Source organism: Eutrigla gurnardus (assembly GCF_963514095.1).
Source record: "Eutrigla gurnardus genome assembly, chromosome: 17".
NCBI classification, from domain to species: domain Eukaryota; kingdom Metazoa; phylum Chordata; class Actinopteri; order Perciformes; family Triglidae; genus Eutrigla; species Eutrigla gurnardus.
Window position 1 is genome coordinate 4,648,860 of NC_139928.1, and position 24,754 is coordinate 4,673,613.

The 24,754-nt window shown below is 42.7% G+C and overlaps 1 protein-coding gene across 1 annotated transcript in view; it reads right to left on the bottom strand.

The window, feature by feature from the left end:
• LOC311028202 (chloride channel protein 1-like) overlaps positions 1–24,754 on the bottom strand; it is a gene marked incomplete at its 5' end in the record, with an annotated part of 50,262 nt that overhangs the window by 12,808 nt on the left and 12,700 nt on the right. Inside the window, 15 exons of the mRNA XM_084032561.1 lie at positions 110–243; positions 369–582; positions 1,887–1,997; positions 3,303–3,372; positions 9,245–9,400; positions 12,205–12,289; positions 16,433–16,534; positions 17,140–17,224; positions 19,440–19,565; positions 19,732–19,810; positions 19,956–20,033; positions 20,199–20,332; positions 20,794–20,922; positions 21,158–21,289; positions 21,395–21,692. Coding sequence (XP_083888687.1) covers positions 110–243; positions 369–582; positions 1,887–1,997; positions 3,303–3,372; positions 9,245–9,400; positions 12,205–12,289; positions 16,433–16,534; positions 17,140–17,224; positions 19,440–19,565; positions 19,732–19,810; positions 19,956–20,033; positions 20,199–20,332; positions 20,794–20,922; positions 21,158–21,289; positions 21,395–21,692 — 1,933 coding nt within the window. The remainder of the gene's footprint in view (positions 1–109; positions 244–368; positions 583–1,886; positions 1,998–3,302; positions 3,373–9,244; positions 9,401–12,204; positions 12,290–16,432; positions 16,535–17,139; positions 17,225–19,439; positions 19,566–19,731; positions 19,811–19,955; positions 20,034–20,198; positions 20,333–20,793; positions 20,923–21,157; positions 21,290–21,394; positions 21,693–24,754) is intronic.

A 24,754-nucleotide genomic window follows, 5' to 3' on the forward strand; every position in this document is an offset into this window, starting at 1 on the left:
TGTGTATGTGATGGCAGTTACCTTATAACCCAGACTAGACGTAACATCATTAACATGACATTTTGCTTCATGGCAACTGTTCAGATTGAATGAATGTTGTTTGTGTTACCTTTCGAGTCGACCAGTGGGATTGAATTGAGTGAGGAGGAGTCCAGCAGGAGTTTGACCTCCCTGTATGTGGACTGAGACGATATGAACTTCACCTTCCTCACCATGATGTCTTCTACAAAGATGTTGTACTGGCTACGGGACACACAAACAGATGCAGTCATGGTCGACTAAAAACTTCTTCTCACATTAAAGAAATACATTCAAATACGATGGGGAAGTATCTGTGTTACCCATTGCCTTGTGAAATCTGCACAAACCTCATGTGTCCAAAGCCAAGCTCTGGCAGGTACGGTAGCTTCTTGACCTGGATAATGGAGTCGTACAGGGAGGGCTGCAGGCCCTGGGCCACCATGTTGGCCAGGATTACTGCCACCATCATGGGTAGGATGTGGGAGATCTGGCCTGTCAGCTCAAAGCAGATAACCGCCGTGGACACCGTGTGAGTCACAGCCCCGGTCAAAGCTGCCGCTCCTGTCGAGAGACGTGGGATGAGGGTGATGAAAAATAGATGAATAAGAACGTATGTGGGGGCGAGAGGAAGCAAGCAAAGGGTCAAAAGAAAAATACTAAAGAGGGAGAATGATTCCAAATAAAAAGGATGAGACTAAGGACAGAGTTGGGAGGGAAGGAGTAACCGAAGGAAGCGAGGATCAAGGGAGAGGGAAAGAGGAGGGATGTGCTTTGTAGGACAACAACAGAAGGGGGATTGAAGGAAGGCCACGTTTCTGGGTCGCTGGCTGAGGTGAGGACAGCAGGAAGAACCCACTATGACATTTAACTGTCAGAGCAGTGGCCACATGCTCTGATCGGGGGGCGACAAAGAAGGGGAGGACGACTTGACAACGACAGGAAGGAGGAGCACGGAGGTCGACAGGAGAGGAGGAGACGTCGGAGGAGAAAGAAGACGACAGAAGTGGCGGGGGAGAGGGTTGACAACATCCTGACCACCGCTGACAAACCGAGGTGGACAGTAAAGGGGGAGAAAGGGGAGGACAGGGAGGAGGCAGAGGGGAGGCCGACAGTAAGCCTTTGATGATATGGGTCTTAAAATATGCAGTACTGATTGATACGTGTTTTTATGAGGGAGGATGTGTACGACGATGACATTACATACTGTTAGGTAGAGCCGAATACCATTTTTTGGGCCTCGGAGCTTCGGTAGAAACCTCAGCAAATATTCGAAGCTGGGGACGGAAATCAACCTGCAGCGTGGGATGGTGGTTACTCTTGGTTAGTAGGCAGCACATTCCCCCCGTGTCGTGACGTGGACAGTGTCTCCTCTACTCTCCTGCACATCACGCCCAAAAGCCGGGGAACACTGCGGCCTGCAGCTTCTGCTCAGCGTCGGCCCGAGCACGACGGGGATTAAGCTCTAACATATGCAACAGTGATTGGGACTCTGGCTCGTCTTCATGACGTTCTTGGCTGAGATTTACGCCGTGAAGCTGCACCACATTCTGTTACTCTACACTAGCTGTATGTATCGTCATTTGTTATTGAATAAGAAGCTTTTTTACTGAGGGGTTAAAAAAGAAACGTACTACTTGTATATCAACAATTTAAATACCTTCCTAGTGAACAGATATCTGAATAGTGGAATATTTGGGTCCAGCCCGACTGTTCTGAGGTCTAATGGCTGGTTCCCTGCATGTTACAATGTCCCAGTCACAATTTGAGATCAGATGGAAACAAAAGTTGGAGTTCTCAATATGCTGACAGCACATGACTCACTTAAGGAGAGAAAAGGTTGCCAAGAGGCTGAAAGGGAGACTAACCAATGACTGCGTACCCTCCGGGGATGATGCGGTAAAGGATGCCGTCAAACACGATCCCATGAGGAAACAGCGTGGCCATGATCTCCCCGACCAGCCGACCGAATGCAGCTCCTACAAGAGAACGTTTCAAACTGTTTAAAGTCAATACACTTTCAAAATAAAAGATCTACCATGAACGAGCTCTGGCTAACTGTACGCTCTCCACTAGCACCTCATTGGTACTGTGCAAGTACCTAAAGAGAGGGCTCATCTCTGTCTGGAGTCGTACATTACATACAGTAGTGATTGGGCAGGATGTACCGAGCAGGTAGCGAGTGACACATGATGCAGTCATTATCATATTAATGGTGAGACATCTGTATTATAGATTTAAAAAAAGAGAAAAGAATATCACCAATCAACTTGCCAGGCTCTGTTGTTCTCTAAAGTGAATTTCTGATGCATCACCAAAGCAAAAAGTGACAGCAGATGGTGGAAGGCCTAATTAAACTGTCCGTCTAAAACACCAATAAAGACAGAGAAATGTCTTCAACAGCGAGGAACGTGCTTTTTCTCACAAAGTTCCACTAATGATCTCATTTAAAAGTTTGGAAAATGTTGATGTTTGGCCACATTTTAAAACCACAAAGAGAAACACACACACACACACACACACACACACACACACACACACACACACACACACACACACACGAACAACACGACCCGCCACATTAAGAGCTAAGTTTATTCATTTGGAGTTGTGGCTGGTAACGATGAATATTTTAAAGTGAAACAGTGTAAAGGTCACGCTCCAAAGCCTTTCACAGGACAAAAACAAGAGTTGAACTGCAAACTACTGTAAATAAACACTGAGTGGATATGTCACTGGCAAGCTAACAAGAACCCTGAAAGCAGAACATCAGTCTGTTCAGATAGAACTAATTGGGAGCCTAATTAATCTCAGCATGGCATGCAAGTTCACCAGGGATGAAAAGAATTTGGGAGTATCTCCTTTTTAGATTTTTTATCCCTGGCAAAGACATAAAGTTACAAAATTATACATTTTACTGGAGGTGACCACAATTAGTCGACTCTTCGGCGTTTCCATCTAAGGAGTTTGAATTGACACATATGGCAATGAACTAAAGGATCATTCATCTAGGGCTGCCACTAATGACTCATTCAGTATTGATTCACCATCAAATATTTTGCCAAATAACACAAATAATGTATTCATCTCGTTAGCAGACCAGAGAGCTGAATTGAAATGAAGTTTGCATGCATAGAATTTGGGTATTACACTACTACCCCCCCCCCCCCCCCGTTCATAGCAACATAAATGATTCATAAGCTCTACACTAAAATAATCACATTGTCGCCATGCTTATCCAAACCCAGCTGCAGGAAATACATGCGACAGGTGCTTTTGCTCACCCAGTATGAAGACGGGCATGAAAGCCCCGGATGGAATGGGCATGGTGGTGGCCACGGCAGACATCCAGAACTGCGAGACAAGAAACATGCAATACTGTTCAGATAGGGGCACGAATAGTAACAAATAAAAAACAAACTGTGTTTAAACCGGAAACAACAGCATCAAAAACGTGTCCAAGCGTTGTGTCGATGTGTTTGTGTCCGAACTTAAATCAGCGTCACCATTCTCAGATTGAAACCTGCTCCACAGTCGGGCAGAAATCGAGTCACGACCCCGTCATATGATTCAAGGGCAAACAGGCCGTCGGCTATTGTTCTCTCCTCTGAAGTGCTTGTGTGGAGAGCTCTTGTTGTCTCCGTGTTTGCATTGGAGTGGGAGAACAACATCCTTCTATTTGGTCACAGCTCGATGAGTTGCAGAAGTGGAGAATCAGGAAGGTTTGTGTGTATGCGGTGGGGGGAGGTGGGACCCAAATCGCCCGTGGGGCGTCATTGAGCAAGGCACTTAATCAACAGCTGCTGCGGAGGATGGTGCCGCAGCTCCGCTGGGTGCTGGAGAGGCTCACGGATGAAAACAAACTGAATCAAATATGCAAACTCCTCCGCAGGTTGAATGAAGAGCTAAACTCACTTCAAATGTCACTTAGACTGTTTGTCTCCAAACAGTTTCTGCACTCATCAGAATGGAACTTCAAAATAGCTCCTCCTAATAGCACAGCCTGCTCTCGGCTGCAGAGTGCTCATCAGCGATAATGATCACCTTTACTCAAACTCTGGATCTGTGTGTGTGTCTGACACAGTGTGTCCCTTCCCAGGCACCACACACTGGGCTTTCTCATTTTTTGATTTGAAAGGAATCGTGCGAATGACGCCACACCACCGTTCTAGCGGTCCAGATTAGCATTCTATCTTTTGTCATCGTCGTTTGAGAACTTAATTGCTGCGGTACGAGATAAAAACTCATTAGCACGTCTCTCACAAGGCGGCAGAGGACCGAGCTCACAGTCTTCTCTCCTCTCTTTGTGCCCCGACTGTCACACACATTCGTGCAGAAACACACACTTTCATCAGTGTCACAATTCCTGAGATAGATGGGAGCAGAAACACCCAGACAGAGTTAGCTCCGCCGTTCGATGGAGAACTATGTGGGGATGGAGTGAAAATAAAAGAGGAAATGTGTGCGTGTGACACAGAGAAATGGAAGTAAAAACAGTTATTGTCACGGAAAATATGGACTGAAGGACCTGACGCACCTTCCTTGGTCAATAAATTAAAGATATCCTATAAAAGACGAAACCATCCAATAAAGAAGCTGTGTTTTAGTTTTGTTAAAAAGCTGTAGAAACATTAAAAAGCTATCACACCCGGCGAGACAGATGGTAACGTCAGTCACCTTAAAAACAAAAGGTTTTTGACGGCCTTTAACTTTGTGCTGTTTTGGAGAAAATATATGTGATTTATCAGTCAATTTGTTATTATGAGTTACTACAACGGAATTTAAATTCTCCATGAAAGAAAAGTTTAAAACATGTCTGTGTACGGGTCACCGATAGTTCTTAGAAAGGAAGGGAATTGGGATTGACAGGTCAGACATCCTGGAAACCACGACCTCTCTATTTTGTTTTTATTTACTGTATATTGTCTAGTTTATAATCGGTAACCTTGAATGTAAGAGACAGACAACAAATATATCCCTGAACAATATTAATCTTCTCCGCTGCAATATTCAGACATAGCTGGTAAAGCTGAACCCCTGCTCTACCAATATACCCTTTTGCCTTCAATCGTTTCGACTTACATGAAGGTACACATTCTTCCACTTGCCGATGTTCACCGCCGCTGCTGAGGAACAATCTTGGTGCTTATGTTGCCGTATGCAGTAAAAACAGAGAGCAATTTAAAGGCTGGTGGAGCCACTCTAAACAACTCAAACGAGCGGCGCCCTGTCTGAAACCGTCCTCCTTGAAAATAAACCATTGCTAATGTTTTCTCAGCTGATGAAAAAAGAATGAGGCATTGTATCCGCCATTTTCAGCAAGATTGTCACTGGTGATGTCATCATGAAATGTGCACACAGGTTTTTTTTATCCTGTTGGAGTTACATCCTGTGTGCACACAGACTGTAGCATTTGACTAGAACTGGTCCCAGAACAGATTCATCAACATTTGTTTTAGCCAAACTGGTCCTCGACTTCTAATGCAAAATTACGACGGCGTATTAGGGCCACTGAAGAAGAAGAAGAAAAAAAAAAACAGAGCAGAGAGAGGTGGGCAATATTCTGAGAAAAAAAAGTTGCAAATTAAAAACTAGCAAATTTGCGACTTTATAAAGTTTAGAAATCGCAAATTTGTATTACATTATCACGATGACAACAACCGGCATATATGCTAAAATCCTATGAATTTCGCATTTATTTTTCTAATAATACATCACAACGTGTGACAATGCCTTGTTAAGGTATTAGGGTGATGCCTGTTGATGGTTATTGTTTGTCATCTTATGGGTGTTTATTGATCGGGCAGTTGGGGTGAATACTAGCAGTAGCTTTCACTTGTTGTCATAGCAACGAATATGCCGTGGTACAAAAGACAAAGACATTCAGTAATAATTTGACTTCTCTAGTCTAATCCTGTGTAAGGCAACGGGAGATGGTGAACAGTGGCAGAGAGTAGCACAAAAACATGGAGGACGGAGAGGAAGCGCCCGAGTGAGTGTTTGACGATGTATTAGAAAGAAGCTGACAGCAGCAGAAGGTGACAGGAAAGCAGAAAAACACAGCGAGTGTGTTGTGATAGGAGTTTGACCAGCCAGCTGCTCTCGGTTTTGGTTGAATTAAGTTTTCACCACGGGGAGCCGCTCTGCCCAACTGAGACCCACTAAGACTACACTGATGCAGTGACGCTCAGCAACGGGCTTTAATATCCCGTTCATAGGATTATTTCTATGGCATTTCTGCCTAATTTGAATTCAGACAGCAGAAAGAAACAGACGAGTACACTTTAAATAAGACAAATGGATTTTAAGTGATTTTGGAAAACAGAGAGTGGATCCAGGAAAATGATGGACCATTGGAAATCTTAGATGCGTACATTCTAAATTAGACAGTTATTTCTGGTACTGGGATTATAGGTGGAAGATTATTAAGATTTACACTGGGTTGTCTCAGGTTGGAATCCCAAGAAAGGGCAGTTCAATCCTGACTGAACACATGACCTGACAATGCTGATATACAATGCGTTGTCAGATATTGAGAAAGAATGCCAAGCAAATACCGATGTGATCAAAAACATTGTGTAGACTGAAGAGTTTGGGTTTGTATTTGCTGAGAAAGTTGTCTGCTCAGCTTGAGCTCTTGAGAAGCTGCATATTTTTGGTCAAACAGGAGGCAGCCAACAGCTTGGTGCTGTTTTCTGCAGCAGCCGACAGACTGTAGGCGGGTCAGGACACCGAGTATTTAGAGAACACACTGTGTCTGTCTGTGTTTTTCCATACATGAAATTCGGAGGCTCTGGTCACAGATGAAGACGAATACTGGGGTTGGACAGATTGTCCAGAAAGCAAAAACAGTATGGTGATCAGGAGGCTGAACACAAGAAGGCCCACCCTTTGCCTTCGAAACAGCTTTGATTTTTGGAGACGCATTTCTGTTTAATTCAAGTTAAAGGAGTACTTTGCATGAAGCTTTGCATCATTAGAAACCTTGTAGTATTTTTGAATGGTCGTGCATCATTCCCTCATTTCCCAGAGATGGAGATCTCCGTGTATCTATTCTGAAAAAGAGCCTCCGATGACACAAATATCCTCATGTTGCATCATCAGAGGCTCTTTGGTTAGAGGGGGTGAGACTACAACACTAGTTCCTCATGTTTTCAACCCGCCTATAGGGGGCAGCACCCACTGGGACTACAGACCTATTACAGACCAGTGGTGGGACCCACTTCACACTTGGGGTGTGAGCGGAACTGGACCGGTCTTTTAAGAATAAAAATGCCACTCGTTGCCACCGAGTCGGTCCACGCTCGCCCTTGCCGCTGCCGATCAGTCTGCAATTGAATTACATGTTGACACGCTGTCTCAGCTGTCGCTGGCTGCTGCTGCAGGAGGAGCTGGTTTGGCTAGCGGCACACTGAAACTAGCTTTCTAGCTAGCTAGCCAGATATGCTACAGATGAAAGCTAGCGACCTAGTGTGCAGCGAATCAAAGAAACAGGCTAATGGCATGTATGGTTTAAGTGATGCCAAACATCAGACATGGTTGCGTTTAAATGTGAGGCAGAGTCCTAACTGGGTGACTGAAGTGGACAATGTGGACATATTGATTTCAGCTGCATTTAAAATATGACTGGATATTGAAAAAAACATGACAAATAACTTCAAATAGCTTATCTTAGCTCATCAACTTTTGGAAAATGTTAACCTTGTAGATTAAGGTGCTCAACTTCCATCTAAACGTCTGGGAAATTAGTCATTTATTCATTCTGGAAAAACCTTCTACAGTTTTGAGCACTTCATTATAATTATGTATGGAATGAGGAACAAGATTACCCACTAGATTAGTCTTCCACGTCCTGGTGTACTGCATACTGAACTGGCTGCAGTCTGATATTAGATGTGGAAATGTTCAGTAAAGGTAAGACCAAATTAAATCCTGTTTATTTGGGCCTGTCAATGTGTCTATACATCTTAGAGCACCCAACCGTGTTACAATCATCAGGAGAAAACTATATTTTGGAGGTAGGCAGAGACCTAAAAAAGATGACACTAATTGATGCTGATTTTTTTAACGTGGCTCATCATTAATTGATGGTGAGTCATGCTGCTGCCAGTGTTGGTGCTCTCTTCTCTTTTTCTCTTTCTGTTTGGGTCTGGTGATTTTTGGATGGGGGAGTAATGATCCCCAGCTATTACGAGCCGGTCATCAAGTTCCTTTTGGATGAGGTCCTCTTGTCTGACATTGTCCGGACGATAATGAAACCACTCATTCATTTGTATGGGCGGTGGCACTTACAACTGCAAATTCCGGGGGTGGACTTAAAAAATGTCATGGGACATTACACTGGCCATGCAGTGCCTTCGTAAGACCATATGACTCCCACTAGACAGCTGGCCAAGTAAAAACGCACCAGACAGCTGTCAGCTTTCAGATTATGCATCGTTATATCAGTTAATTGCCCGATCTTCTCATTTTTGTAACTGATCATCACACTGCTTTTGTCTTTCAACCTTTTAGTTGCACGATGCTGCTTTGAAGTTTCACTGCTAAATCTAAGGTGATGCATTTATTCTGGTTCATGCAGCTGCTTTATTATGATTTAATTATCAATTGGGTTGTTCATAGTGTGTCAGCGATTATTTGTCCACCTGTGTGCACGCTGCGGGATTTCAAATTTGTTTTACAGCTCCATCATTTTTCTGCTGAATCACAGTCGATTCAGCACCCACAGCAGTGTTCATGTCAATGCCAATAACAACTGAGATAGCAAGAACTGTAACACGTGTGTGTGTGTGTGTGTGTGTGTGTGTGTGTGTGTGTGTGTGTGTGTGTGTGTGTGTGTAGCTGCTTTCTAGAACACATAAGAATGCTATAACTGCTGGCAAGCACTGTTGACCTTGGACAGGAAGAAAAGGAGGAATACTAGGACACACACCCGTCCATCCACACAGTCTTCTTCTCTCTTTGTGACCTGACAGTCAAACACATCCGTGCAGAAATGCACAACACACACACACACACACACACACACACACACACACACCCCTGCCACCATGAGCCGAATGAAGAAAAGGAGGATGATGACGAAAATCCTGACGTCAGGTGGAGCCAGTCGTACGAACGCGGTCACATGCTCACACACGTATAACCGTACACACTCATCCATTATCCAAATACTGACAAAAACACACCCAGTTACATGCACGCGCATTTCCCAGCAGCCACAGACCTTCATGAATAAGAACAGCAGCAGGATGAGGAAGACACTGACATCAGGGTGCAGCCAGGCGGCAGATCGGCCCAGACCCACCGGGGGAGGAGATCCCGAAATCTTTGTCCACGTAAAGTTGTCAAACAGGGAGTTGATACACTCCCTTGGCATCAGCTGGAGGGAGGGGGGATGAGGGCAGGGAGTATGGGGAGAGGTTAGGGTGTCAGTGGGGTGGGGAGGAGGTGGAGGAGAGTGGGAGAATTCAAAGAGATGGAAAGAGAGGGCAAAAAGGGAGGGAGAGGAGAAAACGAGAATGTTAAGAGAAGTAGCAAAAGGGATTAAAGGGGAAGAAAATGAGAAGAAGAGATACAGTGGGAGAAAGGGTGGAAGCAAACAGGGGATTAGAAAAGAAATAATGAGGGGGAGAAGTGAAGTGGAGGAAGATGTGGGGATGTGTGAAGGAAACTGGATTCAAAAAAGGGGGAGCATGAAAGAGAAAGACGGATGCAGAGAGAAAGGGATGAAAGAGGAAGTGAAAGGTTGAAAGAAGGTGAAAAGGGTAGTGAGATGGAGAGAGGCAGGGAGATAAATAGATTGAGAGGAAGGAAAAGAGGATAAAACAGGGAGGCATGTGAGGGGTTGGGGGAATGAAAGAAGCCGAACGGAGAGAGTTGCAGGAGAAGGAGGGAGAGAAAGAGAAGAAGGAGATAATGGATCGAAGGAGGGATGAAGGAAAGAGAGCAAAGACAGAAAAACAAAAAAGGAGAGACAATAAAAAGTGAAGGGAGGAAGAAAGTCAAGTGTGACAAACGGGCAGGAAGTCATCCAGAAAGCTGGAAGCCAACGGGTACGGGTGGCCGTGTCCAATGAGTCACTCTCTTTAGATGACTCACCAATGACTAATTCACTTCAACCATTTTGCACCATTTGCATAGATGCCCGGGAATTTGCTTACGGGAACAAATTTGCGGCACATCCTGCATCTCGCATGCCGCCGCTGCGGGGGGAAAGCAACACCGATGTCATTTTGACGTCTCTGCTCCTGCGGGAGCTCGGGTTGAACCGAGGCTCGGAGATCCACGGCTCGGTGCGAGCGGAAGGGTCAGGGATCCGCTCCTTTGAAAGGCCGCTGCTGGCCTACACGGAGCCGGATGCAATAATAGGCTTTCCTGTGCCTTTTTGGAAGTTGTGGGTTCACGTCTGGTTCACAACCCATGTAGCTTCAAATCTCCTCTCATTGTGCTGCTGCTTCTGTCACTCTGCTGTGTGACTGTGTGATCAAATACATATACATATACCTCTCTATGGGGGTCTGTATGTCAAATACAGACTTATTTTCTAAATTGACATTTGTTTTAAAGTTTAGATAACACTTCACTCCTCTGCTGTGTTAAAACAATAATTTGAGTTTGTTCTAAAAGATGTTAGACATTTTGCAATGAAGTGTGAAAGACATGCACCGGGGGGAATACACGTTACAGTGCTGACAGACACATGAAGCACAGCAGCAGTGAACACACACACACACCTACTTTACACTAAGTGGTCTATTCTGAGCGTCTGTGAAACACATGATTAGCTCTTAGCTCTGTTGATACAGTTGATATATGACTGAACCTTTAAAACTGGTTTTGTGCAGGCAGCACGTAGCTTCCATTCATGCAGAAAGACGGATACTGATGTCCCGCTAAGGCCGCGTAGGGGCGTTAATAAGCTGGTTGTTTAGAATAGTCATGCAGGAATGTTTTGCTTGGTTCACACTTCACCACCATCATCAATGTTAATCCAAACTATTAAGAACAAGATGTCACACAAAAATGTGTCAATGTATGAAAAATGTTAACTATGTAAACTTTGTTGAAGATTTGACATCAACTGTCAGGGCTTCCCCATTACGGCGAAACACAATCATTTAACACGATAACTCAGTGCGTTTGGAAACATCCAGCGTTTGGAAAGAAAGCATTTTGAGTCTAAGAGCACATTTGAGAGTTAAATGCATTAATCTGGTGCACGTTGAGAGCAACATTTATGGACAAAATCTATGAAGAATAAGTAATGATGAATTCATTTTTACTATATATACGAATGGTGATGAGGCAGCAAAAAAAGTCACACCCACAAAGCATGATCAATGAGACGGGGTTTGTTGTTGTGTGTCAGGTGGGCTGCCGGCATCGCCAGACCACAAACGGAGTACAGCGAACCATCACAGCAGGGAACTCTGAGTACACAGGAAGCAGCGAGCTCCGGGCCTGGGGGGGCTGCTACAGGACTGGTGAAGAGGTCAGGCCTGGACCACGAGGGGAGCCTCCCACACGGGACAAAACAAGAGCATGCGGAAATTAATGTGGCACAATAATGGTTTGATTTCAGTTGATTTCAAAATTGTTGGAAGCCAAAATTTCAAATTTTCTAAATGAACCTCCCAGCCCTACTGAAGAGAATTCATCCTTGCAGTATAACATCACCGCCTCATCAAACGAAAGTCTGTTGCCGTCTGTCGCTCAAAGGCACATGAAAAGAATGCCGGCGGCTCCCCGCGGTGCCGACGCGTCACTGTTTGAAAAATGAACTTCAATACAAAATGACAAAATCCTGTGATGTAGCATCAGTAAAGGGAACACAACAGGCTTGTATTTAACATGACTGCTGGTCTGTGATGGTGCTTTATACCAAAGGAATCCAACGAGACAAAAGATCTAAGAGCTTGTTGGGTTTTGCTTACTCATGGAATGTAGACGGATCGAGGATCCAACTTTGTTCTGTGTCGTACAGCAGGTGTCTCCATAAATATCTGTGAGTAGCGGCGTTTTACAACATGCACATGAGTTGCTGCCGTTCACTTTTGTGGGGTGCAGTTTTTTGTTCATCAGCTCTCTGTAGCTGTAAGCATGCATGCAGGTACTAATGCATTTACATGCCCTGTTGTCTTTTAACATGAGGTTAAGGAGGGATAACAAAATATGAACTCTGACCTCTCCTGCCATGAACTGCCCAAACCCGGGTGGGAAGGTCAAGGTGGCGATGACCAACGTTACCACGGCAGGAAAGATGAGCCGGCTGGGAAGAAAAACAGAACAAAAAGGTTTGTTAATAAGACGAAATGAAGTGAAGAAAAATCCTAAACAAAAAGACTAAAAGCATGAGTAACAAAGACAAAAACCTAATGAATAAAGTAGTAGTAGTACAAACAGACACAAGACCAATACCTTTTGAAAAACAACACATCCAGCTTTTAAAAAAGGAGCCAAATAAAAGTCACTTTTACAATTGCAAAGTAATCAATTTTTAAAATGACAGGTCCAAGGTGAATGTTTTGTTCATCTCTGTGGAAAATCTAACAAGGCTTGTGAGCCAATAGTATAACAACATCGGCATCATGTGGTACCGCTGTGTCTACAGCGATCTGATCGAGCGAGTAGTTGCCAGTTAGAGTGGGAAAAAGAAAAAAACGTAGAAAAGGATAAATCCCAAGTGCTCAGGGACAAGAGGCTGCCTCGGCAAGCCTGCCTCCCTGATGCCGGTGTCTAACTGCTCTCCATCAGGCTGCAGAATATGTGAATATTTACCATGGCAACGAGTGACAACTAGTGTTACCAATAACTTTATCTCTAACATTACAATTTGCCTCATAAAAAAACCCAACAACAACCAACAAGTGCCGACAGCTATAATCATTACAACTAACTAATGGTGGCACCAGCTAGATTGTCATTAAAGCTCCCTCAGACGACGTGTAGCGGCGATGCATGTAAGAGGGAATTTGGAATGCAGACAGAAAAGTAAGCAGGTATACACCGTACACCTGCGTTACCATGCACTACACCACTGAGATGACACGCTAAATGTAGATAGCCATATCATCACCATCACCATAGATTACGTGACATAAATCTTGAAACGCCACCATACAAAGTAACCGAAATATATCCTCATGACACCCAGAAAAAATACTATTTTTTTTACATACATTAAGTGTTGGGGTGGTAAAAAACAATGTAAAACTTAATTTTGTTAAAATGTTACAACATGTCCTCTGTAGTGGGCAACAGGATCTCCTTGTTCTCAAGCGTGCTTCTGTCATAGAGCTGTCTACTGAAAAAATGTAAAACAAACATAAGTACAAAGTCCTGACGTCAAGTACATTTAGTACATTTTTGAATGAGCTGTTTGTCAAATGAAAATAAATAAGCTCAGCTCTGAAAACTAGTGTTGGGACGTTGGGCGCCGGTGCTTTGGGGTGTGTTGAGTAATCCAGGAAGTGTTTAGTGGAGCACGTACCGAGGCATGTATCATTTGCCGGTGAAGTCATTGATGACATACAAAGCCTGGTTGGAGCAGAAGGTGGTTCAAGTGTAGGCGCGATTCACTAACACATATATAAGCATCAATGCATCATCCGTCTCTTCGGCGCAATTTGAAGTTTTGGCGAGAGCTTCAGTGACAGTGTCGGTGAGAGTCTGAAGCCTTTTCAGCTAATGGAGCCTGCAAGAAAACACATTTCCCAGGTAAGGTAGGCTATGTTTGATCTTTTTTTATGGTAGCCTATTTTATGCAAAAACAATTAGTATTTTATTTCTATTAGCCTTCACGTTTTATTTGTGTGATTCAATAGAGCCGATTCTCCTATCATTCTTCACCATATATTTTTTGACAAATTGTATTTTATTCCAAGGACAAGTGTTTGTTGTGTGCAAAGGAATTGGGGACAACAACAACAAGAACACCTCTTCCATGCTGTGGCATTTCCGTGCCTTGCAGGAAAACACTCCGGCCAATGCACCCAGCAAAGGTGAGTCCAATTAAAAAATAGATACATCCTACTTTAGTAACATACTCTTCCATTTATTACTTATTTATCAACCGCAATGATAATGAAATGGACAGAACTTATACAGAAATCACAAGCTTGCTTCCAGTGACCAGGAAGAAGGTACTGGATGAGGCCTTCGTAAAAAAGACATATTCAGTATTGTAGGGTCAGGGATTTAGGCAGTTTGTGGAAACATTGGATCCATCCTATGTAATTCCATCAAGGAAGGTGTGTCTGGTAACAAAGTATGATGGTAGTATAAACCTACATAAAAAAACTAACCACTATGTTCTTCTTTTCTTCCATGGGCTGTGAAGGCTATGGTCATGGCCAGATATGAGGAGGAGAAGCAGGAGGACAAACGTCATTTAGAAAATGGAACTGCAGTTGGTTTGACCTCAGACATGTGGATGCCTACTGGCTGTAACATGTCATTACATAGATGTCAACACGTGTTTGAGGTCAAGTGTTCTAGGTGTAGTTAATTTCCCAGATACACACACTGCCAGTGTGGAAACCACACTCATGGAGGAATGGGGTATAACAACTGAAGTCACTTGTCTGGTCACTAGTGGCGCAGCCAACATGATTGCTTGTGGCAAGGCACCGAGGCTGCGCCATGCCATCTGTGTGGCTCACACTTTAAATCTCATAGTTAAGAAGGCTCTTGATAAGACCCCTGTTCTGTTCGCTATTCACACGAAGGCAAGAAGGCTTGTGGGGTATTTCCGGAGTAGTACAACTGCCAAAGTTGGTTCACTTATTTTATTTTCATATCTATTAATGTATTATTTGTTTATTTTTGCTCCATTCTTCACAATTGTTTGTGTTTTTAAAGAAGAAGCTTGCAATTATACGAGAGCAGATGGGGAGGCCTCATCTAAAGGAGGTAGACACCAGGAGGAACGGCACCTTCCAGATGCTCCAGAGACTGGTGGACCAACGGGAGCTCGTTGGGGGAGCTTTGGCAGGCTTGGACAATGACATCCCTTCTCTGACATCTGAGGAATACATCATCATCACTGGGTGTCTGTCCATCTTGGCTCCATTCCATGAAGCCACTGTGGAGCTGTCTGAGGAGAAGAGAGTGTCTGGCTCCAAGGTGCTTCCATTGCTGAAGATGATCGAGAAGACGCTCCGGGATGACGTGATGGAGCTCACCAATCCACTGGCTAAAGAGCTGGGAGATGAATGATGACCCTCACTTACATGATCTGTTTATGCTTCTCAGGAAACAAGCTGTGGGGGCATCTAGATGCCAACGTGATGACATCCAGAATGACACACAACGTGACTGCTGATGCCACAGTAGAAGTTCAGTATCTGTCGCAGCCAAATATAGGGAGGACCGATGATCCGCTTCTCTTTTTGGAGAGGCAGAAGTGCATTTACCCTCACCTGTATAAACTTGCAATTGGGTACTTGTGCACCCCAGCCTTGTCTGTGCCATGTGAGAGGGTGTTCTCCAAAGCAGAAGTAATTTCCAAAAAGAGGAATCAGCTAAAGCCGAGCACAGTTGAGCAAATATTGTTCTTGAATAAAAATGTATAAAAAAAGCCATATCATTTGCGCAAGCACGTACCCTACCGCCCTCCCCAATGTTCACAAGCACAATAATCTTCATATCATCTTCATCCAACAGTCTTCCTGGTTAAAACACAGCAGCAACAAAAATGTCTTATCAGAGATGGATGAAAATGACATATTGAAATACTTTTTACAGTATTCCACGTATTCCCATGTTACATACTTATACATGCAAATAGAGATTAAATTTATTTGGATCAATACATGAACGATAAACGCAATAGGCCTATGAAGGTGCATGTAATTCCAATTCATAGCATGAATTACACGTGAAGCACTTTCTGACCAGCAGGGGGGGTCTGTGTGCACATGAAGCCTCTAGAAATTAGCTTCAAAGCCTAATGAGGTTTAGTTACTTGAAACAATTGATAATATAACATTAAAACATGTTTTAATTATGCATATCATGCTTGCCTTTCTTTTTTCCATCAAATGTGCTTTTTGGGACGGCAGCCATTTTTAAAAAGACAGGCACAGGCTAGTAAGCAAGGCCACACCCCCAACATGTGGTGTCATTTGAAAGCCCCAGTTGTCCTCTTTAAGGAACAACAGAACTTAATAGAGTGACATGTTTATGAGAGATGATAGCAAAAACGTAATGTCCACTAGAGTAGACAAAAAATGATGATGATCACTAATTCATACATGTTACAAACAACCACCAGGAAATATGCAGGTTGTGCTGTGAACCGTCAACCACAGTTATGACATGAATGCAGAAAGGGGAAGAGGTATGAAGTATGAAGATGCCAAACTAAGGCATCCTTAAGCCTTGATAGCAAATGTTAAAACTTAGGACTCACTGTTTGGTCAGGAAGCGGGTCATGGCGTTGGATCGTCTCATGAAGAGCACTACCCGTCTGTTGAGATAAACGAAGAACGCCCCCAAGAATCCACAGGAGATCCTGCACAAACAAATAAACTTCCCATTAGCCGAGTTCAATCACCTATTCAGTTGTAGCACCTGTGTTCTGTCTCCCCCTGTCCTCCCCCAGGAAAATGGTGAACTAATTGGATTCTCCGTGTTTTAAATGCCACATTTCCATAAAGTTTGACTTATTAACATTTTCCATCTCGTCTACAGGGAAGGTTGGAGACACACCATGCAACCAATGCAGACAAGATGCAGCTACTGATAATGGAGAACATGTTTTTATGAAGGTACTGACAGTAGGGCCGTCCTCCACCAAAGACATTCTTAAGGCGGGTCCACACCGCACCGACTGCCCGACTCGCGTCGGTAAATGAAGTCGGGCTACTTAATATGGCCGACTCGTATGGCGGATTACCCATTTGAATCGGCTGAAATGAACGCCGACGTGGGCCGCTTCAAGCGACCACAGCAAGGAGACTCATGTCACGGACGCCGACTCTCTCAAAGACGCCGATTTTCGGTCCGGTGTGGACCCGCCTTTAGTCGACTAACACTCATTTGATTTGGTGGAAATGTATTTTCTTTTCTTTAAAACAAGATGTTGCCACGTATACGACTTTGTCTCAGTTTACTCACCCGATGATGGCGAAGGCCGGCAGCTCCTGCAGGTCAAAAGGAAAATCCATGCGAAAGTTTGTCCTGAACAGAGCAGTGATGGTTACTGGAAGACAAACAAATAAGGCAAAGAGGTGAAATGTCTGACTTTTTTGTGATCTAATGTTGAGTGCAAATAATCCCTTTTATCATTTCAGAAACAAGTATTTAGTCTTAATTTTATTGCAAGGTCATGTGAAAGGGTCTGTTTGGAAATATTGCATATTAGAGATACATATAATATTGAGTATGAGACTAGACATACTCCTCCAACCCAAAATGACGGCAGCTTGGACTGAAACATTCTGATGGAAGCAGTCACGTGTGTTTGAGTACATATGAGTGTGAACAGCTGGTGATGGCACACTTAATTGTTCATTTAGTAGGCAGTGTGCAGTACATACAGATTCAGAGTGTAGTACTGTACATCAGTAGGGGACAGTGAACGCAGCCCAAGTTGCTGTAGTATTCTAATAAGACACTTAGTAACACGAGTCAGGCATTGAAGCACCGTGCTGCCACATGGTGGAGGAGAACACCATCTAGTGGAAACGCATGATGATGACTACAGTACATGCATTAAGTCTGTGTCACTAAAAAGATCTGTTTGCTTGGTGTTGCTCATTGAAGAGAGTGCATCCTCTAATGCATGTCTGATGAACAGAAATATAATATTAACATAACATTGTCCAGTATCTCACATGCCAATAAAACATACTTGACTCAGCATTTTTCGTAGGAGGAGAACATCTCTGATCACAAGATTTAAAGAAAACAATAACTAAAGTCCACAAAATCAAATGAGTGTTGGTCGACTAAGAATGTTTTTGTTGGAGGACGGCCCGTGAGTACCTTTATAAAAACATGTTCTCCATTATCAGTACCTTATATATAATAAAAACATGTTCTCCATTATCAGTACCATATAACAGAAACATGTTCTCCATTATCAGTACCTTATATATAACAGAAACATGTTCTCCATTATCAGTACCTTATATATAACAAAAACATGTTCTCCATTATCAGTACCTTATATATAACAGAAACATGTTCTCCATTATCAGTACCTTATATATAACAAAAACATGTTCTCCATTATCAGTACCTTATATATAACAGAAACATGTTCTCCATTATCAGTACCTTATATATAACAGAAACATGTTCTCCATTATCAGTACCTTATATATAATAAAAACATGTTCTCCATTATCAGTACCTTATATATAACAGAAACATGTTCTCCATTATCAGTACCTTATATATAACAGAAACATGTTCTCCATTATCAGTACCTTATATATAATAAAAACATGTTCTCCATTATCAGTACCTTATATATAACAGAAACATGTTCTCCATTATCAGTACCTTATATATAATAAAAACATGTTCTCCATTATCAGTACCTTATATATAACAGAAACATGTTCTCCATTATCAGTACCTTATATATAACAGAAACATGTTCTCCATTATCAGTACCTTATATATAACAGAAACATGTTCTCCATTATCAGTACCTTATATATAATAAAAACATGTTCTCCATTATCAGTACCTTATATATAACAAAAACATGTTCTCCATTATCAGTACCTTATATATAACAGAAACATGTTCTCCATTATCAGTACCTTATATATAACAAAAACATGTTCTCCATTATCAGTACCTTATATATAACAGAAACATGTTCTCCATTATCAGAACCTTATATATAACAAAAACATGTTCTCCATTATCAGTACCTTATATATAACAGAAACATGTTCTCCATTATCAGTACCTTATATATAATAAAAACATGTTCTCCATTATCAGTACCTTATATATAATAAAAACATGTTCTCCATTATCAGTACCTTATAACAGAAACATGTTCTCCATTATCAGTACCTTATATATAACAGAAACATGTTCTCCATTATCAGTACCTTATATATAATAAAAACATGTTCTCCATTATCAGTACCTTATATATAACAGAAACATGTTCTCCATTATCAGTACCTTATATATAACAGAAACATGTTCTCCATTATCAGTACCTTATATATAACAGAAACATGTTCTCCATTATCAGTACCTTATATATAACAGAAACATGTTCTCCATTATCAGTACCTTATATATAACAGAAACATGTTCTCCATTATCAGTACCTTATATATAATAAAAACATGTTCTCCATTATCAGTACCTTATATATAATAAAAACATGTTCTCCATTATCAGTACCTTATATATAATAAAAACACGTTCTCCATTATCAGTACCTGCATCTTTGTTGAAGACGGATAGCACTCTGAATATGAAGGCACTGAAAGTAGCAGCAAAGTATCCTCTCCAGTAGTTTCTCACAGCAAAGTACGTGGATGTTACCTCGATGCTGAAGAGCACACCTGGGGGGGAAAGAACCAGTAATCAAACACACTGGGACTGAAAGCCAAAGACAAAGAAAGGTACATGCAAACAACTTGATCTTTTCTGAAAAAATGGCAAAAAAAAAAAGTATCCAGCGTTTAAGTCTAGTGTCCAAACAGTAAATGTTAAATGAGTACTGTGTACCTCCAAGTGGAGTACCGAAGCAGCAGCCCACCCCAACAGCACAGCCCACTGTCAGGATGTCTGTATAACAGTATGGATTCTACTGATCCAGAGAGGAGGAAGAGGAGAAAGGATTGAGACAGTAGAAAGACAACATATAAACGAGGAATATCTCATAAAATACTGTTTAATCATTGTACTTAGAAGTTGCATGTAAATGAACATAATTCCTGATATCAGCTTACCTGATAAGCTCCTGAAAAGAAGGACATGAACCTGCTGAGCACTGCAGCACAGATACTGGCGATGTGAACAAACGGGCCCTGATGGACGGAGATAAGCACAGAACGGGAAGATGAACCAGATTACGTTATATAACGAAGCAGACGGCACGAGATCAAAAACCACGATTGCTGTTGAGGGTTAGAGTCGGTGAAAACGGTGGAAGGAGAGATGGCTTATTTGATCTGCGTACAACAATCACTGACCTCTTTGCCCACGGGCATCCCACTGCCTAGGGCAGCAGTCAGACCGATGACTTTAGCAACAAAGGCCTTGAGAGTTAAATATTCCTTTAGCACCACACCTCTCAGGATAGTCTTCAGCTCCGGGATGCCAGAACCTGAGACAAAGGGTGGAACAGGAGTTGTTTAGGAGTGAAGGTATCAAATTAAAGACTTTATGTAAAAGTCCAGACAAGGATGGAGCCATTTACAAAGCTGCACACTGATGTACAATTCAGAGCACTTTCATAGCCTTAAATATTCATCTTAGAGGAACTAAATCTTAATCAGCTCCTGTGAGAAAGGCTATGAGATAATGTGAAAAGCATTCGTTTGTATTGTTGTGAAGCGGAGGAAGGTAATCATGCACCCTGGAGGGCTTAGACTCCACAGGGTTTCCCATCAAATGCCACAGCACCTGATTTCTCTGACTAACCGAGATGCCATTTTCGGCATGTGATGTTGCGGACATGTTTTTTGCACAATATTACATCTTAAAGAGACATCCCATCAGAAACTAAAAGCAGATGCCCACAGAGCAGCGCGAGGACACGACCATGAGGGGAAGGGGGGTACAGACCGATAGCTTGAGGAGCGACCAGGTGACAAAAGAAGGAGGAGAACAGGATGAAGATCAGGGGATATGAAACCCAGGCCAGGTATTGCAGGGGGATGTTGCCCCTCAGCTCGCCATAAATCCATTTATAGCCTGAAGGGGGGAGGGAGGGAAGGAAAGAGAAGGAAAATGATTAGAGATGGAAGAGGTGAGAAGGAAAATAAAAGAAAGGAGGATGAATAGCAGAAGTGTAGGAGGACGTAAGAAGGTTTGAGGTCGTAGGACAGTACATAGAAGGCAATACATAAAACTAAATTCAGAGGAGGATCTATTTTGCACCAGCTTTGGCTTTACTTTCTGCAGTGCATTGTGGGTTCTGTAGTCCTACCTTGCAGGCACTTTGCGCTGGCATAATCCATTGTCCAGCTGACCAGCGCCATTGTGATGCCCAACAGAACGAGGAAGATCCAGTCTTCACCCAACTTGGTCACGAGGAATCGCTGCACACGTGCTATGCAGTCTGACAAAACCAAAACACCACAACAAGAGCAGTAATAAAGAATCTATCTATTTACTTTCATTTTTAATTATAATTTTTTTTAAATCCTTCCTCAGATTTGCTCACCTCTACACTTGGAGTAGGAGCGTTTCTTCTTTATAGATGATGCAAGGCCAGGTTCGGTGGTTTGCTCGTCTTGCTCATCGCCCACCGCCTCCATGTTGGCCTGATGCCTGTTCCTCTGCCTGCCGTGATAACCATGCTGATATCGACCGTGGTATCCATTTTGACCACGGCGGCCATGTCGTGTCCTGCCATGGCTGCGGTGGTGGTTGCCATGTTTCTTGATCTGTCTCTCTGTCAGAAGGCGCGTGGCCTCCCGTCTGCCGGAGCCTCCTCGGTTCTCTTGGTACTCCCCATAGAGCTGTCAATCAATCAGTTCACTAATCCATCAATCGGTTAAAGAGAGCAGATCACACAAATAGCTGACCTTCATTCATTAAGACATAAACAGGGACATGGAGTTCCTGAGAAAGTGAGCATGTAGAGTGTGATAGTACTCTCATTTTGGCAGCCTGGAAGAGACGAGTCCATTTTAAAAATAGACGGGACCACATGTTGACCCAAACAGCTGTAATGAAAGCGGAAACATGGGCTCTGCCTCGAGATTTATCACCTCTGAACAGACTCCATGACGATAGCCCGGGACATCTGGGGAAGAGATCAATTCTCATCTCTCTCAAATATCTGTTTCAGTAGGAGATGTCCTCATGCATATGTTGCATCCTTTTCCCTCAACACAAGATACTGTATCTCACACACTTCCAACATAAGCAGCACTATATAGTATATGGTTGCTTTCTGTGGTTTGAAATCATAAACTTGTAATAAACAGCATTCAATCAGTACACAGGCATGAAAGTGCACATGGCTACTTTTAAATGAATACAAGCAGTCAGATTAATCTGAACTATATAGATTAAATATATGTCGGTGGAACAAACAACAAGGCCATATTTATGCCGAGACGATGCTATGTTCAGTGTTTACGTAGCCGCTACCGTGTTAGCCTAGCTTAGCTCTGAGCGAGCCAAACGCCAAAACAAGCATTTTTAAAGTTATTTTCGTATCTTAATGGATAGACTTAACAAACCATGACTTAGGACTTTTTACTAATCGTTGTTACTTCGGCATACTCTTTATCCTTGTATTGTAATTAAATCACAACGTGGTTTTTGATAGCGACCGCTGCTGTGAATGCAGCTCTATGAGATTAACCAAACCCCCTCCAGGTAAAGCTATAAACTCGGACAGGACGGCATTTAGTTTCCCAGTGTGTCTGGGACTTCCACAACATGAACAAAGCAGTAATAGTGTTTATTTCGGCCATGAATGATGAAACTTTTTTTTTTCTTGGTGTCAACAGCACACAATAGAACTCCAGGAATACAACTGACAAGCTGATAAGTTGTGTCTGCTGCTGACACTCTGAATGTCTGTGCAGTAACCTTTCAACAGCTTCTAATTTAGCAGCTTCGTGAACAGACAGATTGATGGATGGATTAACACACACACACACATACACGCGTGCGGGTATATAAGGTTCTGGCGATGCTGTGTGAGCAGGGATGCCAGTCAACGCACAGTGAAACTTGAGCAGCATAGTGCACAATATGCTGTAACTGAATGCCACCACCCAACAGAGACTCAAACAATAGAAGCCACACATGTCTTGATTTGTGGTGTGACTGATTTTCAAATTGTTTAAGGGTGAAGTGATACATGTATTCAAAGTGAAGGGGATCCGTCTTCTGTTTGGCAACCAGCTGCAGATACAAACTGTGCCAAAGTAAGTATTTATTAATGCATATGAGACCACACTCGATCATAGATGATACAGAATTACAGCATGTGGTCCAATGCTTGAGCCCTGCTACAAAGTTAGCCAGTCTGTTGTGACTGCCCAGGTCAAGACTCGACAGATCAGAATATTATGAAAGAGCACTCTGTTTTCTTCTTAGTGGCAATATGCCAGAATTAGTGACTCATCGGTTACAGTCAGAATTATGGCCACTGTAAATGTTTACATAAAAATATACTGTATATATTTAAAAAAAAATGTTGTCCCTTCTGTACCAAAAACGTAACAAACCAGTGACCCTTTAACTGAAGTACGAAACAACACATTCACTCCCAATATTGTCCAATCGTGGTAGAGATCCGATCGCCAGGGGCTTGCAGGAGTGCGGGGGATATTAAAGGCCAGGCTTTGAAATAATCAAACCGTTAAAGCCTTCTTCAAAACATACAGTTAAAAGGTACCAGAATAAACATTTATAAGAGTTGGAGCATTTAAGATATTTACATTAAAAAAATCACAACTCAATCTCATATCCAGACCCGGCTGCAGAAAAAGAATTAAGAGGGGGCATTACATTTTTTCAGGGGGGCAAACTTTTTCAACATACATTTTATTTGCTTCAGGCTGAACAATGGCTCTGTGACCACTCCTACAGTGCGGAGAAATCATTTTCCTCTTACTAAAAAGGGGCAGTTCATCCCAAAATCTAAAAAACAATCAAACAATATAGTGTAGTGCTGTGTCCATTTATTCAACTCAAGCATTTATTCAAGAAGACCAGCAACAAGGGTTGCGGCATGCAGATAGCACCATACAGCTTCACTTCTACTGGAAACAGAAGCACTGATGTCAACCTGAACACTGAAGTAAACATTCATACTGGGAGAGGTAGCTACAGCAGCTAGGGAGCTACCTCTCCTAGCATGAATGTTTACTCCAGTGTTACTGTTGACTTCGGTGCTGACGTTTCCAGTAGAAGTGAATATCGCTGCTTCCTGCTCGCTCCCGTTCGCGTCGTCACTTCTTGTCCGCATATTTTTTGGGGAAAAAATACGGATATCCATACCGAACACCACAGCTAACTAGCGACTAGAGCAACTGCGACCATGAAAGTCAAGTACTAACAGCGTTACCCTCTCATGATCGACAAACCGAGATAGGAATAATAGAAAGTTGGCCACTCTGAGGTAAAAAACAAAACCCAAATAAAATAAACAGCTTCCAGCCCAGGGCGGGCACGGCTGACTCTGTGGGCGGGCACGGCCCGCCATGCCGCCGGGACTGCTCATATCCATAGCATTTACAACTCTTATGGAGTGCAGATTCAAGTTTTGGTGAGCATGCAAACAGACATGGGAGGTGTAAGGAGAAGACACCACTGTAGCTCGTGCTGATTAACGGGTCTCAGGGGCGGACATGTCTGGACACCTTTTTCTGGTTTGTTTTTTTTATTGCTACTGCTGCAGAACCAATTGCCCCATAGGGACAAATACAGGTTGTTAACTTGAAACATCTCTAAATGTAGAGTAGGAGATTATTGTTATAATAGCTTAGTTCTGATATTTCAAAATGCATTAAAATGTGTGCTATGATATTCAGAGCATATCTTTTGCTTCCATGTGGCT